Here is an 18,220-nt window from a genome sequence, read left to right as displayed (position 1 = left end):
TTTATATATCTTTACGTTTCAGAGGTTTCTGAACATTTTGGCATATCTTATATGTATGTCTATGACAAAATGAAGAATTGATGAAATTTTTGGCCAAATGATATTTGGCGATATATTTGGATAATTATCAGATATTTGATGATTTAAAAAAATAGTAATATTTTGTTACAATTTTCAGAATTTTTTTTCAAGATTTTCAAAAATATACAAGTTTTATGCTTTAAATATGAATTTTAAATTTACAATTCATTTTCAAATGTATATATTTCAAATGTGTTATTCTAATCGTAATAAATATATTCTAAGATGGATTCATTCGACACCTCTTGCTAATGTAAACTTCTCAAGTGTTTTGAGCGATAAGATTGTCACTGTAAATTTTATGAACGATAAAATATATAGTGATTATAATTATCTATTTGAAAATGCTTAAAACAATTGTTACTAATAATCGATCAATATTTATCGATTACTATTTTTTTCCTCGAATATTTAATTTTGGTTCGGGAGGTTTCAGCAAATTGCCTTAAGACACGATGCCATGCACTACTAGTTTGTATTTCTTATACTATATTCAGTGTTGAAATTTCATTAGTCAGAGTTAGTATAACTAAAGATTCAGCAATTTTAATCTTGCGCTGCTCATCTTCTCCAAGCTCTGATCTTTTAATATCTTACATCTCGTACTAAAAATATTAGATATTTTCATTTACTCCATCGCAACTTCCAATTTATATTTCCTTTTTAATAATCTCACGTTGTATTTTTATATAAGAATTTATGAGATCGTATTCGAATAATAACAGAATGAGTTATGACTGCGTTCAGAGCCGAGTGTTGTGATTAATGATATTCAATATGCAATAATGCGAAAGAACTCGTAAACCTTTATACACCTTATGAACTTATTTATATACACATAATATTTTTTTTGTTGCCCTGATGTATAGGAAATCGTTTCATTACGATTTTTCTTAGTGATATAATCAATCTAGTTGCTTGGCTCGGAGATTTTTCATAAGAAATATCAAAGGCTATGTAATATTACTCTAGGTCTAAACTAAGGCAAACTGCTAAACTTCCCGTACCAAAAATTATTTTTTTTAAATAAGCTTCAAAAAGTCTGGAAAACTTTGAGGGGTTTTAAAATGCCTAATGACCTTTTTTAAACGCTGATGACGTTTTTTAACTTCCCGTAGGGCTAGTTATTGTGATCGCCCAAAAATCGAAATTGAAAATTTTTACATTCACGTTTTGTAGGTTTCTGAACATTTTGGCAAACCTCAGAAAAAATGGATGTGTGTGTATGTATATATGTATGAATACAATTTTTTGTCTACGTTTTTGGGCTAAAGGATCCGATTTGAATGGTTCAAAAAGCATTCGATTCCTATTGATATCGATACGTGCTGATTTTGACAAAAGTGGTTCAGCCGTTTTGGAGATACAATAAAGCAAAGAGGTCAGAAAATAGAAGTTGATTGTTTAAGAGTACGTGGCATCCGATTTGAATGATTAAAAAAATATTCAATTCGTATGGGGAGAAGTTGTAATTAAATTTTGGCAGAGGCAGGTCTAGCCGTTTTGGAGATGTGGAGCTAAATATGCAAAAAATGGCAGTTTTTGAAAGAACTAAGCATCCGATTTGAATGATTGCTTTTGGAAAAAAATATTATTTTTGTTTAAAAATTTTTATCTGTATTTAAAAAAATGTTTTTCATTAAATTTTACTCTTTGAATATTTCATTATGATACGCGAAATTTCAGCAACTTGCCTAATGCACCACATGAAGCCATACAACACTTGTTTATTTCTATTTTTGTTAAAAAGTATTTAGGGCTATGGCTGTTTTATTATGTTTGAGATGGATTACTAGTATCATTACCTTATATCCTGATTTTTTTTTGTTATACCTTTAGAACAATACTGTTTTTTTTTCTTTTTTCACTTAAAAATTTCAATTATTACTATAAAAAAAATTACTACAAAAAATGTTCAAACTTTCAACTGTATATTATTATACATAATATTCAAAATATTCATAAGTTTTATAATATAATAGTCAAAATTTTCAAGATTCGTTAATTTTCTTAGATTTTTTACATTGTGTCTTATAATAATTAGACTAAATTAAATAATTTGTTTCCACTCTATAAGCAATAAAACTATTAAAAAACACGAAATTTCGAACTTTCAACTTAATTCAAAACAATTGTTAAGGAGATAACATATCCTTTAATTTTTAATTTAATTACTGTCCTTAGAAATACTTAAATTACTAGCAGCTAAATTATTCTATATATTCTATATAATCTATGTATTAATCTATTATCAAAAACGAAATATAATTTATAAAAATATAAAAACTTGGAAACTTATTTTAACAAAATTGTTGACTTTCGAACATATCATATTAATATAGTTTCTTACATATTCGAAAGTTTCAAAATCGTATTTTTTATAATCTTAAAGTGAACTCATGGAGAATATTTATAAGTATTCTAAAATTATCAGGCTAAATTAACTATCATAAATTTCACGATACAATTGTTAATTTTTCAAGGCTTGTTAATTTATATATTCTAATTTTATATATAGATTAAAAGCTTTAGATAATTATTATTCTAGCGTTAAATTACTATCCATTGCGTTTCAAATATTTTTTGAGAGACATCTACCAATGTTTTTTAAGAACAGAATAATATATTTTATTTTACCTTCTACGTCCAATTTTCAACAAAATACAAATTTTCACATGAGACTTCCTTAAAAAAAAATTAAAACCTTAAATAAATTAATACCGTATTGGCATTTGTTATAGTTCTGTATTACCCATGTATGCCTTTATTAACATAATTAAAATTTAGAAACAAATTATGAATTATTATTTATTAAAAATATAACTCCCCCACTTAATAAAAATTCATTTACTAAAGTTCAATTACGATTAACTTTTATTACAATCATCAAAGCAATAATATTATTTTTAATAACAGTGATATGCAATTACTTTGAGCTTGGATATTAATTCCATAATTCATTACTCGAAATTACTTTGCGCATCGATACACGGACTCCATGTAATTTGTTTAGTATAATTATCCCGCGGTCTATTGGCGATAATACATTCTGAATTATTAATGGAGTTTGATTCATGTCCGGGAGTATGGAGTGTATATGGAGTATGGAGTTTTCCCAGCACATTACAATAATATATTTACATAGGAACAGGGCCGGCCGCGTCCCGTGGGGCCTGCCGGAAAATGGGGTCACTTTGGATGGAGTCACATTTTTTGCGATAGATTATTTTACGCTACATTATTCAACCAATGCAAAATATAAATTTTATAGGTACATTTTTTACAAAAATAACACTGTATACAACCTAATCTGGTATTTTGTCCGAAGTATTTGTCGCCAGAGTTGGAAATAGTATTAATTTAATTTAGCTCTTGTAAAACGCTTTTCTCAAGTTGAATAAACTATTTTATTTATTATTTTTATTGGTCACACCTTTGCCAAGATGAAGTTTTGTTGGTCTCTCTTACCTTAGACCTGGTATTTTATCATCACTACTCATTAGCAGAGTTGGAAAAATTATTCATTCGTTTTCGCACCTTTGAAAAGTTAAAAATTCAGTTGGTCTTTTTTACCCATCCACAAGCGAGCTATTTTAAAACACCTGCTGATTCTAACTAAACTTAATCTTATAAGACAATTAAACTGGTGATGCATCGCATCGTGGCTTCAGGCAAAATTTCTGGAACTTCCCTATACCAAAATTAATTTTTTTGAAGAACCCTTGACTTTTCTGAACACTGAAAAAAATTGATATTTGAGAATTTTGGAATTTGGACTTCCTAAAATATATATAATTTATGATGCATATATCTCAGATCATTTTCGTCATCTAATAATTATTTTTACTTCAATGGGATCTCCGAAACTGCCAGATCTGTCTTTTCAAAACATAATGCCAGTTGTTTATTTCGTGTACAAGATAAAAGTTTTGAATCATTCGAATCGGACGCTTTGCTATCTCAAAAACTAAATTTCTATTTTGGCACTTTGAAACGGCTGGACCTGCCTTTTCCAAAAAACGGAAAGTCTCCTCGTCAATACAAATCGAATGTTTTAAATTATTCAAACGATTGATCTGTGTTTACAAAATGGTCGACAAAAATTTGTATCGTGCACACACACACACATATACATCATTCTTTCTGAAGTATGCTACAATGTTCAGAAACTTTTAAACGTAAGATATGCAAAATTTATCATTTCGATTACTATATCTTATCTATTACACAGGTCAACAAAGAAAATGGTGCAAACGATTTTAATGCTATTTTCAAGTATATTTGGGGCGCTGATTTCAAAAATGACATTTGTTTTTTTCTATGAGCTTTAGTTTTCAAGATACGATATATATGATTATTTTACGATATTAGGTGCGCAACTAAGTTCTCGCTTTTTTTCGATGAAAATGTAACTTTATTATAAAAAAAATGCATCAATTGAGTTCGATACAGTTCTCCAGTGATGGTTTCACTCGGTTTCAACAGCTCATAATAAATAACACCGACCTGGTCCCACCATATATAGAGCAAACCTTCGCAGTGAATATTCGGCCAAACCGAGATTTTCTCGTCTTTGGATTGCTGTAATGTATTCATTTTTTATCACCTGTCACGATGTGATGAAGAACCTCTTCTTTTTCGCCGCTGGAGCAGTTGTTTACAGGCGAATAAACGACGCTCGACGTCTCTTGGCTTCAACTCACAAGAAACCGAAGTTTCTTGCTTCTAAATCATCCCCGACGCATGCTATAGCTTGGAAATGGTTGATGGGTAAATCCTAATTCTAAAGCAAGATCTTCTGGAGTTTGGCACGAATCCTCTTCGAACAAGGCCTTCAATTTAGCGTTTTTGAAGGTTTTGGCCTTCTTCACGAGGGTGGTCGTCAACATCAAAATCATCATTTTTGAAGCGACAATAACCTTCACGGCATGTTATTCGCTCAGAGCAACATTTCCGTAGGTCTCGATGCACTTGAGTTCCCGTTTTTTTTTGAATGGAAGAAGAAAATCAACACTCCTCGCAAATAACGATTGTTGGCATAAAATTGGACATATTCACTTAACCAGAAGTATAATGCAAAAACGAAATCAATTATGTGTCGCAGCAGTGTTGTTTACTTACTCTAAGCTTGCTTCAAGACGTTTTGGATTTGTCAAAATCGACCAACCCTTATGATAGAGCCATATACTGACAAACAGCGAGAACTTAGTTGCGCACCTAATATAAGGAACGAAAGTACAAAGAGTAATAACAATTCGAATGTTATTTTAATGAGATATGACTACTCGTACATACAAACTTACAAGACCCATTCGGCTTTAGTTGGAACATTAGTTGACACTGTGAAAGTTCTTTTCCGTGACGACCTCGAATGACCTGGTTTCGGCAACTTCTTTGTATCTCAAAAACTAGAGCTGATACAAAAAAATGGTTTGCAGATTTGAAATTAGCGCAAAAAATACTGTAAGAATCAGCTCTAACATTTGAGGCACCAAAAAAAAAACTTTTTTTTGTTGGCCTGTGTTATTTAAGTTCCAAATACGATGATCCTGGATAAAAAATAATTAATTTAAATAAAATAGTTTATAAAAATATATAACTATTAAAATATATCCATGTGTGGAAATAATTTCTAATGTAATGGAGTAAAATCAAACCAGAAACAGTCACGATTGTTACTTAAAAAGAAATCATTAGGCTTTTATAAATCATATAGAAATTCAATTATTAACCAAAATCATGGTGATGTACCAGGGAAACAGTCGCATATCTAACAATTTAGTGGCTTTTATTATAAATTATATGGAAACTCACAACTATTAACCAAAATCATGATGATGTACCAGGGGAACAGTCGCATATCTAACGATTTAGTACCTACAGTGTTAAAAAAAGTTCTGTTTTCAAATTACTAGAAATGATTTGTTCATTCTTATTGGTTGCACTAATCAGAGCATTATAAATTCAAGTCATTTATTAATTATCTTCTATCTTCTATATATATAAAAATAAGTCGGGTTTTCCTTCCTGACGAAATAACTCCAGAACGCACAAACCGATATCGACAATTTTGCATTCGTTGGAAAGGTCTCGGTATAAGTAAGGTTTATAGCTAAGAAATTGCTGGAACTTCACGCACCGTAATTAAAAATTCGAGTAATGACATTAGTAAGAATTATCAGAATTATGCTTGGTTAAGTCAACGAGCAATTCTTGCCGCAAAGAATAATGATGTACACGCACTGAATTTCACCATTCAATCAAAAATTGCTGGCGATTTGGTGACATACCAATGATTCCGACTGGTCTTCCGTTTGACTTCAAACGATTGCAATTTCCAGTTTGCCTTGCGTTCGCAATAACAAGTCGCAAAGCCAATCGCTTATTGTTTGCGTGTATTTCAAATAGATTATTTAGAAAATCATTGTTTTTCACATATAGGCAGTTATACGTTGCCTGTTCACGAGTTGGAAAACCATCCGCTTTGTTTGTGTTAACGTCAGACCAAAAAACAAAAAATGTGGTTTACCAAAGAGCACTTCAATGAAACGGATAATTTGCGGATTCACTTTCATTTACTTAGAGAAGTTCAACTAAAAAACACTTCATTTTTGTAATCAAAATAAATTCGTTACTGTTGTATAATAAAATCCTTTTTCCTTTTAAAAATATAAAACAAACAAAAAATTTCTTCATCCTTCTCGCGAAACCATCTTGTAGCGAAACGGAGTTCGTCGGGTTTGCTAGTTATTACAATATAACTCATTTGTACCATAAAACTTAAATAATTAAATTAAATTTTCTACTTACGCCTCCACAATATCTGGTAACAGTTTTATCAGTTCCTGACAAAGGATCCTTTTCTACAATTTCCAAGAAGTCGTTGGCACAAGTACTCGAGGAACCCATGTCGAAAACTAAAAGGAAAATTATCATTATTATTATAATTATATATATATATATATATATATATATATATATATGTAAATATTTATATATAATTATTACTTGAGAATTTAAGTAGTACAACCAGTCCATTGGGTACTGACACGTCCCATGTGCAAGTACCAGCCTTTCGATAAATCTGTGGATACAAAGGGCTCGAGAAGAGACCAGCATAGTTGAATAAGGTTCCTCCACAACCTCTTCCTAACAGAAAATGACAATAATAAATAAAATTAAATAAATTAATAATAATCCTCAACTAAATTTCTTACCTTGATCAGTACTCGTATAGATGATATCAAAATTATAGCTGCCATAGTCCATTTTAGTATGAGACTTCAAAATCAGTTGCGTCGAATTGGAGAAAATAGGATCAGGGGTTTCGTATCCGCAGAGTTTTGCAACTTTTGAGGAAGTCGAGACTTCACCATCGTAAATCTAAGAAATTATAATGAATATTTATTTTGGTGAAGGGTGATTGGAAACAAGTAGAAAAAAAGTTGAAATAATATCTATTATTTATTATTATTAAATAAAAATAAATAAATAAAAGTAGTATTAGTTACCTCCAAATAGGTGTCTTCACAACTTTCGTCCATGCTGTACATAAATAGAGCATTAAAGTACAGAGATAAGGTGTTATTTTCAGGAGCCGAGACTACAATAGTGCAATCGTCTTTGACATTGTCGTACATTATACGTCCTTGGGTGTGGGAGAAGTTTCTGGTGCAAGCTAAAAAAAAAGAAATAAAATATACCAGGTTTATTGAAAAAAAGTCTATTAAAACAGAGTACAATCGTGGTTAAGTAACCAAACTAAATATTGAGGATGGAGCTTGGAATTCCACAAGGATCAATATTTGGTCCACTCACTTGCTATTGAGTATTCCAATTTAAAACCAGTCTTCTCGATGGAACTGTCTGATTTGAAGCTGATGACCATTTCGTTTTCTCCAGAATAATAATCAAAAGGCTTCGAAGAGCCACATAAGAAATGGCGAGTTATTGGCATGCCTCCAAACTAAAAAAAAAATTGAATAAAACCAACATTATGCATCTGTCGTTGTATGCGTTCCGATATCAACAAGGAAATCGGCATAGATAAATAAACATTTTAAAGTTACATCATAGTACAAATCTTGATTTAATGAAAAATACCTGAATCAGAAGAATTTGTTACCCTGTTCCTTGAAAATAATAAAACAAATTAAATATTTATGCCGTGTAATAAACGTAAGTTTATTGATTAGAAATTATTTCTATATTAGGTTGTCAAATATCTCCCTTCCGCCTTTTTGTATTATAAACCAAGAGCAAAAAAGCGGAAGCGAGATATTTGACAACCTAATATTATTCGTAAATAAAAAGGGACTCTACTGACAACCAAACTAAAAATGAAAAAAGGAGGAGAAAAAAGGACGAGCAAAATAAAAATAAAATTCAAAGAGACTCTACTGATGATTAATTTAAAATTAAAGATAAAAGGGACTATACCGATGAGCATACTGAAAGGGACTATACTGACGAGCATACTAAGAACAAAATTAAAAAGGGACTCTACTGACTCTACTAAAAAAAAGAAGGTGGTAAAAAATAAAAATAAATCAGTACTTACCGCGTATGGTCTATTATCTTTCGGAGCCTTTCCAAAAACAAAATCATTCCCCAAGCCTTCTGATATAAACTGAGAATGCTGCAAGAGAGAACAAAACAATTAACCAAAATTAAAAACTAGTGGTGTATGGCATCGTGCCTTGAGGCAAATTGCTGGAACTTTCGTACCGTAATGAAATATTCGAGAAATTTTAAACGTTTTCAAATATATTATTGCAAATACTGTAACTTTCATTATCTTTGCTATCTTGTTATATCTGAGCAAATCAAATGTAAATCATAAATCAATTTATCATCTCCAGAACATTAACAATCGTCATTTAATTTCGAATTCAATTTCAAAAAAAAATAGTTGCCTAATTTACACAAAATTGAAAAAAAGCTCCCGTACAGTCACAGTCTAAACGCATTTGCAAATAATTCTGTGCGACATTTTCACTTATACTGTGCTTAGCACGGCGGCATTTTCACATTTTTCAATAGTTTTCACAAAATTGGAAAAGTGGTCCAGTACATAAACAGTCTAAACGCACTTGGGTATACATTTGCACCGGAGTGGCGCTTAGACTGTGCTTAACATGGGTAATTTTTAAAATTTTTGTATTTAGTATTTTTCATCATCAACTGTATTTTCCAGACATGAAAATAAAAAGGACTCTACTGACAAGCAAACTATATTTTGCATTATATGAACTGACGAGCAAACTGAAATACTCGTCTGCTCGTCAGTAAAGTCCCCTTTTATATATTTTAACTTTTGCTCGTCAGTAGGGTCCTTTTATTAATTCTAGATTAGTTTGCTCGTCAGAAGAGTCCCTTTTTATTTCTAGATTAGTTTGCTCGTCAGTAGAGTCCATTTTTTGATTCTAGATTAGTTTGCTCGTCAGTGGAGTCTCTTTTTTAATTCTAAATTAAGTTTGCTTGTCAGTAGAGTCCCTTCTTTAATACTAGATTAGTTTGCTCGTCAGTAGAGTCTCTTTTTTAATTCTAGGTTAGGTTTGCTCGTCAGTAGAGTCTCTTTTTAATTCTAGATTAGTTTGCACGTCAGTAGAGTCCCTTTTTTAATTCTAGATTAGTTTGCTCGTCAGTAGAGTCCCTTTTTTAATTCTAGATTAGTTTGCTCGTCAGTGGAGTCCCTTTTTTAATTCTAAATTAAGTTTGCTCGTCAGTAGAGTCCTTTTTTTAATACTAAAATTGCGGACATACAAAACACACACACACGCTCACACACACACATACATGCACGCATTCATTTAGTTTCTGAGGTATGCCTTAAAAATGTTCAGAAACCTTTAAAACGTTGAGAAATGCAAAAATTTTCATTTTCGATTTTCGGCCCATTACTATAACTACCATACGGAAAGTTAAAAATAATTATCTACTATCATCTATCAGGGAAGGAGAAGAATGCAGACGATTGACGACTTACGCGAGAAGAGAAAATACAGGGAACTGAAAGCCGAAGCACATGATCAAGAAGCATGGAAACAAAAGTTTGGAAAGGAAAATACTCAAATAAATAAATAGGTTATGGGATGAAGGGCAAGGAAGTCATTTGTTGTGGTGGCTCTCACACCACGGACCTGCCTTCGGGCAGATTACCATTTATTATTTACTATCATCCCTCACCTGTTTATCAGATATCTCCAAAACGTCTCGACTGCACACACCATCAGCATCGGGTTCTTGCAAATCGCAAGTCGCCACATGGACGTCTATCCTGGTACCTGTAGGCGCAGTCAACAACCAGGTGCACCTTAAGGAAGGAGGATACTTTGTCGGGAAACCTGGAGCAGTCAGGATCTGTCTCGACTTGGTAACGTCGAGGACGTTCTTACCACACAAAGCTAGAAGGAAAAAATTAGAGTTATATTAGATGATCCGATTGACGTTGTCCTGTACCCACATCTACGTTTTTTTAATGTCCTATACTAATATTTACCGTTCAGTTAAAAATAATAACTAGCTGTAAGTGGAATTCTGTCTTGAGGCAATTATGGCATCGTGCCTTAAGGCAAATTGCAGGAACTTCCCGTACCGTAACGAAATGTTCGAGGAATACTGAATGTGTTCAAATAGATTATATATTGTAACATTGTCTAATATTTATAAGAATTATATAAACTGTATTGCAGAGTTGAAATTATTTGTAAAGTATATTAGAACTATAGTCAGAATTAAAAATAAAATCTGAAATATTTTCGATATACAAAAAACTAAAAAAAAAAAAATTAAAAAAAAAAAAATGGAACAAAATTTTTTTTTCCAAAATCAATTTGGATGATGATTGTTGATCCGTACGCCCGAAAACGTGGGCGAAAATTTGTATCCATACATACACACACACACACACACACACACACACATCCATTTTTTCTGAGGTATGCCAAAACGTTCAGAAACCTTCAAAACGTCGAGAAATGTAAAAATTTTCAATTTCGATTTTCGGCCCATTACAATAACTTACCCTACGGGAAGTTAATTATTGTTTTTCGAATTACAATTTAAACCAATATATGAGTGATGTTAAATGTAGTACTGTTTCAAATAAAATGATTATTCTCAATTCCCACAAATAACACTTTATTTATCCCTTTAACAAATATTTCATTGTTCAATAAAATTGTATATTAGTATAGAACAAATTTGTTTCGTATTTATTTATTATATATGATTTTTTAGTTATACCTGTAGATGTGGATGTATAAATGAATGAATTTTTGTTTATTCACGACTAAAACATTGATTTTCCAAATTTATCACACAAAAATTATCGCCTGCCCTTGTCATTTATAGCATAAGATATACATATTGGAAATTAAAGTCTTTTAAAAGGTATAAATAAATAAAATATAAATTCAGAAAGAATTAATATATATCATTCACGGTAAAGGTATACAATTATTATATACAATACTTATTATATACAAGGTATTGTATACAATATCCTTATACAATATCACCGTGGATTTTTTCACTCAAAATAATTGCTTCAATAATGTTGCCCATAATTTTTCTAATTTCGTACCACATTTTAACTGGCTTTTAGTAATTTTAATATCAAAATTACATTTTTCTCACTAATAATTCAATATACATTATTACTTAAGTTCATATTTGAAGTGAATTAATTTGTAAAATCCTCTTCACATGTGCTCTATTCAACCTACGATCAACAAAATTATTGCAGTTAATGGAGAGGAAAAAAGCATATGCCCAGTGATTCTTTTTACTGTGTTCCAATTTGCTTGATATTTTGGAAATATGCTAAGCTTAATCTTTATTATCTTATCGTATCTTTTATTCTTTCAGAGATATAATAATTAAAAATTGATTTTTTTTAAATGTTTTTTTTCATGAAATCTTGAGTTTTTTGAAAATCGTTTGTACTAAAGTTGTGGTATTTTCTAGAATCCGTTAAGATCTCATAAACCAAGTTAAATCTAGATGGAATACGGTTATTTTTAATTTTGGTGGAAATGGCACTCATAAACTATTTGATTTAAATGGAAAAAACATTGTATTCGTCTTTCATTCGCATGATAGATAGCTCATTTTACATGCAGAAATATTCATTTTAAAGCTTATTTTGAGGACTATAAAACCCCATTTTCATTTCTAGCCTAATATTGTTCCTAGAACACTATATAAAACACCGATTTATTAAGATTTTAATTGATATAATTTTGATTATTACATGATTTTCGTTAAAATGTATATTTTTAGAAATATTTGCAAAAAACAATGAAAAACGCGAAAAAAACAAATTTTTAGTAGCCGGTAACTTGAAAAGTAATTTCTTTTTTGAAAAACATTGAACATTTTTCTCTTCTAATTCTTTTATCGATATCCCACGTTATTTTGAAAGAGATGCAATTGCATTATTGAAAAGGAATGTCATCCATCCGAGAAGTAAAAAGGAGTCTAAATTATTTTCAAAAATTTCATAAATTGGAGCATAGTAAAAAAAGTCAAACCCAAAACGCTCCATTGACTTGAGTAAATATTTTGTATCCAATGCCAAACAAATGAATTTTTGACACAATGAAACTTCTGCATAATTTTTTGAATAAGTAAATTTGTTTTGTATTGTTATTTAGTTAAGTAAGGCAAAACACGACTGCATTAGTTAAAAGATAATAATCCGTCAAATTAACTATAAAGGGTATATTCAAAGACAGCCGCCAGACGTATTTTAATTTTTGGCACATCTCAGCTGCTTTTTGGCAATAATAATGTAGACATTACATTTTTCTTATTCATAATCATAAATATATTATATTTTAATATTGTCTTAGCCTATAAGTATATGGAAATGTTTGGCAAATGACAGTCGTCTTTTGTTTTTAATGTCAAACTATGCCTTAAATATTTTCAAGGGCAAACAATGATAAGCGGTTTTTTGTAATTTTTTCCATTTATTTCTACAATCTAACTATATTTCTATGAATCAAAACATTCTAAAAAAATTCCCGGACAAACTTCAGGAAGATTCATGAAAATCCGAATAATCGTTTAGGAGGATTAACATTTCATACGCGATTACAGAAGAATTTTATATATAAGATGTGAATGAAAGCACACAACAAAATGTAAATGTCCAAAAATGTACTTACATGGTATAGATTTTATGGTAGCATTAAATCCTGAACTGGTATGTTCCCCATCTGACACAAATCGTATCCACAAAGCATTCGTGGATGATATGACAATATCGGGTAGCATGTGACCACAGTATCTTCCTATAAGTTGTGCAAATCCTGTGCTACCATCACGAACCTGATATAAATCGATATATACATTTATATATCCAATTCTCATACAAACTGAGACAGCTAGTATATATATAATCATGTATAAATCGATATATACATTTATATATCCAATTCCCATGCAAACCGAGACAGCTAGTATATATATAATCATGTATAAATTGATATATACATTTATATACCCAATTTCCATACAAACCGAGACAACTAGTATATATATAATCATGTATAAATTGATATATACATTTATATATCCAATTTCCATACAAGCCGAGACAGCTAGTATATATATAATCATGTATAAATCAATATATACATTTATATATCCAATTCCCATTGAAACTAAGAAAGCTAGTATATATAATGATGTATAAATTAATATATATATTTATATATCCAATTACCATCAAAACTAAGACAGCTAGTATATATATAATCATGTATAAATCGATATATACATTTATATATCCAATTCCCATGAAATCTGAGACATCTAGTATATATATAATCATGTATAAATTGATATATACATTTATATATCCAATCCCCATACAAACCGAGATAGCTAGTATATATATAATCACGTATAAATCGATATATACATTTATATATTCAATTCCCATGCAAACCGAGACATCTAGATATAATCATGTATGAATCAATATATGTTAGATAACAGGGTCTTTCTCACTCAGCTTCATAACATACGAATGGCACGTAAAATAATTGCAACAAATTTAATTTTTTTCGTACAAATTTTTAACAGTATATTTAAAATTACATTTTTAAGTGCCCATCATTGCGTGCCATTCGTATGTTATGAAGCTGAGTCAGAAAGACCCTGTTATCTAACATATATTGATTTATACATGATTATATATATACTTGCTGTATCAAATTGTATGAGAATTGGATATATAAATGTATATATCGATTTATACATGATTATATATATATATATATATATATATATATACATATATATATATATATATATATATATATATATATATATATTAGCTACCTCGGTTTGCATGGGAATTGGATATATAAATGTATATATTGATCTATACATGATTATATATATATACTATCTGTCTCAGTTTGTATGGGAATTGGATATATAAATGTATATATTGATTTATACATGATTATATATATACTAGCTGTATCAAATTGTATGGGAATTGGTAATATAAATGTATATATTAATATATACATAATTATATATATACTAGCTGTCTCGGTTTGTATGGGAATTGGATATATAAATGTATATATTGATTTATACATGATTATATATATACTAGCTGTATCAAATTGTATGGGAATTGGTAATATAAATGTATATATTAATATATACATAATTATATATATACTAGCTGTCTCGGTTTGTATGGGAATTGAATATTTAAATGTATATATTAATTTATACATGATTATATATATACTAGCTGTCTCAAATTGTATGGGAATTGGTAATATAAATGTATATATTAATATATACATGATTATATATATACTAGCTGTCTCAAATTGTATGGGAATTGGATATATAAATGTATATATCGATTTATACATGGTTATATATATACTAGCTGTCTCGGTTTGTATGGGAATTGGATATATAAATGTATATATCGATTTATACATGATTATATATATACTAGCTGTCTTGGTTTGTATGGAGATTGGATATATAAATGTATATATTGATTTATACATGGTTATATTTATACTAGCTGTTTTAGTTTCAATGGGAATAGGATATATAAATGTATATATTGATTTATACATCATTATATACCTTAGTTTCGATGGAAATTGGATATATAAATGTATATATTGATTTATACATCATTATATACATACTAGCTGTCTTAGTTTCGATGGGAATTGGATATATAAATGTATATATTGATTTATACATGATTATATATATATATATATATATATATATATATACTACGGTCCTGGTGCTATTTGTGCGTTTTCTACATTCTATATGACAACATGATAAATACGCCTGACTGCACACTAACCCCATAGCTTTTGTCAATATTCAGTACAAAAAGTTCCTCATAACATAGCCTTGCCATAACATTTGCCTATTATGCAACAAAATCTATCCTTAAACTTTACCAAATTATTTTTTTCGTGTCAATTATATATTTACCTCCAAGTAGTCGCAGTTACATTTATACTCAGCATCCTTATTGGTGTGGTTAACACATGGTGCCAAATGGAAATCCTGAAATTCTAATTTAATATTTTTGCCCAACGTTGTATTCAACGACCAGTGGCAGTCTAGATTATTTAAATATCCTTCGGAGTTCATCAGAGTACCAGGATTTAGCATAAACTGCTGATTTGTGTCTGTTATGTTCAGTAGACCACCACAACCTTGAGACTCTCCTGGTAAAAGATAAAAGAACGATAAAAGAAATAGTGAAATTGTGAAAATGTTTCTATATTTGCCGTGCAATCAGGCGTATTTTACATATAAACAAGCAAGAAAGAATGTTGTGGTAACAGAATTTTAGATAGTGCTGTTATAATTATAATATAATTCTTGCTTGTTTATATGTACGGCAAATAAAAAGACATTTTTCCCAATTATCCTTTATACCTGCGACAAATAAAACATGAGCAATAAATCCACTAAGTTGAACCCCATGATCAGTCCTCATGTGTATAGTCATTGTGTTTTTAGATGATTTCAAAACTGGTAAAGTGTCATTTGCTAAATGTCCACACAATTGAGCAAGTTTTCTTCCTTTTTCACCAATTCCATCAAATATTGCCAGGTAGTCGTAGTAGCAACTTGGGTTGAACTCCATTTCCAGATGATCAATTCTGGAGAAAAATAGAAATAGAAGAATAAAGAAGTAACTAGTGGTGTATGTCATCGTGCCTTAAGGCAAATTGCTGCAACTTCCCTTTACCATAATGAAATATTCGATAAATTTTAAACGTTTTCAAATATATTATTATAAAATACTGTAACTTTCATTACTTTTGCTATATTGTTATATCTGCGCAAATCAAATGTAAATCACAAATAAATCAATTTATCTCCAGAACATTAACAATCGTCCGTCATTTCACTTCGAATTCAATTTCAAAAAAAAAAAATAGTTGCCTAATTTACACAAAATTGAAAAAGTGCTCCCGTATAGTCACAGTCTAAACGCATTTGCGAATAATTCTGTGCAACATTTTCACTTATACTGTGCTTAGCTTGGCAGCATTTTCACATTTTTCAATAGTTTTCACAAAATTAGAAAAGTTCTCCAGTATATAAATAGTCTGAACGCACTTGGGTAAACATTTGTACCGGAGTGGCGCTTAGACTGTGCTCAGCCTGGGTAATTTTTTGAATTTTTAATATAAAATTACAAAAATATTTTATGGAAAATAAAAAAAGATGTAATATTTTTTCATCCTCAAAAGCAATTTTTTTGTCAACACAATCAAAAAGTTTTTTGAATCATGCAAATCGCACGCTTAGTTCACTCAAAAACTGCAATTTTTTGCACATTTAGCTCTATATCTTCGAAATGGTGGGATCTGTCTCTGCCAAAAACTAATCACCTCTTTTCCTAATCATTACAAAAATGAATGTTTTTTAGATCATTTAAATCCGATACTCTATTCTCTCAAAAACTCGATTTGTATTTTCTGCACTCTTTGCTCCGTATCTACGTAACGGCTGGACCTGCCTTTGCCAAAAACTAATCAGCACATCTCCCTATCAATAGGAATCGAATGTTCTTTGAACCAATCAAATCGGTTGATCCGTGCGCCTGAAAACGTGGACGAAAAATTGTATCCATACATACATTCATACAAACACACATATTAGCATGCTAAATTGACCTGCGATCTATGAAAAGAGAAAGAGATAAGTTTAATAAAAAATCAGTGCAAGAATGATAACATTCTAGACCCTCCCCCCACAAAGTAATGCCTAACGGCGGTTTCCGTGGAGACCAAAAACAAGAGCAAAGCGGAGGTTGTAGTCCGACATACTCGGACAAAAGACCTAGTCTGGGATGCATAAAGGCATTTCCTTTGCTACACGAAATAAAAAAAATACACACACACATCCATTTTTTCAGAGGTAAGCCAAAACGTTCAGAGACCTTCAATACGTGAAAAAATGAAAAAAAAAATCTATTTCGATTTTTGGACGATTACAATAACTTACCCTAAGAAAAGGAATAGTTTTATCCTAGTTCTTACCTGACTACTACTTGTTTTCCAGGAGGTGCTGTGATGTTCCAATAGCAATTCATCGAATGATAATATGTACTTGGATTTTCTGAAGATTTTGGAGATTCGATTCTGCCTTGTTTTGTTATATTTCCTCCACAATCTAAAAAAAGGGACAAGTGTTCGAATGATAATAAAGAGCAACCTAAACATTATCTAAAAAAATTTCACTTCTAAATTAGTACAAACAGATCTGAATTATAAAATTTTACGAGTATATGGTTATCCATATCTTCCTCATAAAATAGTGTTGTCATGACAACGCTATTCATGGTTATTTCTTGTTAGTAAAACTGTGAAAATGTCGATCTATTTGCTGTGCGTTCAGGCGTATTTTACATATAAACAAGCAAGGAAGAATGTTATTATAACTGCAGCATCTAGTATTCTCTTAACAGAACATTCTCCCTTACTTTGTTTATATGTAAAATACGCCTGATCGCACGGCAAATAGATAGACATTTTCAGAATTTCACTAACAAGAAACAAGTACAATAATTTATCAGTTACTTTTCTACTTACCGTCCAAGAAA

The 18,220-nt window shown here is 30.3% G+C and overlaps 1 protein-coding gene across 1 annotated transcript in view; it reads right to left on the bottom strand.

Moving 5' to 3' along the window:
• The window catches only part of LOC113386479 (cubilin homolog), a 26,543-nt gene extending 8,833 nt beyond the window's left edge, over positions 1-17,710 (bottom strand). Inside the window, exons 1-8 of the mRNA XM_026624259.1 lie at positions 17,658-17,710; positions 16,042-16,268; positions 15,589-15,827; positions 13,257-13,419; positions 10,270-10,487; positions 8,642-8,719; positions 7,900-8,047; positions 7,593-7,759 (exon numbers count right to left, since the gene is read on the bottom strand). Of these exons, the coding sequence (XP_026480044.1) occupies positions 7,593-7,759; positions 7,900-8,047; positions 8,642-8,719; positions 10,270-10,487; positions 13,257-13,419; positions 15,589-15,827; positions 16,042-16,268; positions 17,658-17,710 (1,293 nt within the window). The remainder of the gene's footprint in view (positions 1-7,592; positions 7,760-7,899; positions 8,048-8,641; positions 8,720-10,269; positions 10,488-13,256; positions 13,420-15,588; positions 15,828-16,041; positions 16,269-17,657) is intronic.
• Positions 17,711-18,220: the final 510 nt, after the last annotated feature.

The sequence above is a fragment of the Ctenocephalides felis genome, unplaced genomic scaffold, assembly GCF_003426905.1.
Source record: "Ctenocephalides felis isolate EL2017-DRISC unplaced genomic scaffold, ASM342690v1 CF-g0.4_SCAFFOLD_03571, whole genome shotgun sequence".
Taxonomy (NCBI): Eukaryota; Metazoa; Arthropoda; class Insecta; order Siphonaptera; family Pulicidae; genus Ctenocephalides; species Ctenocephalides felis.
The sequence above is the reverse complement of the archived record's forward strand: the minus strand, read 5'-3'. Positions and strand labels throughout refer to the sequence as shown.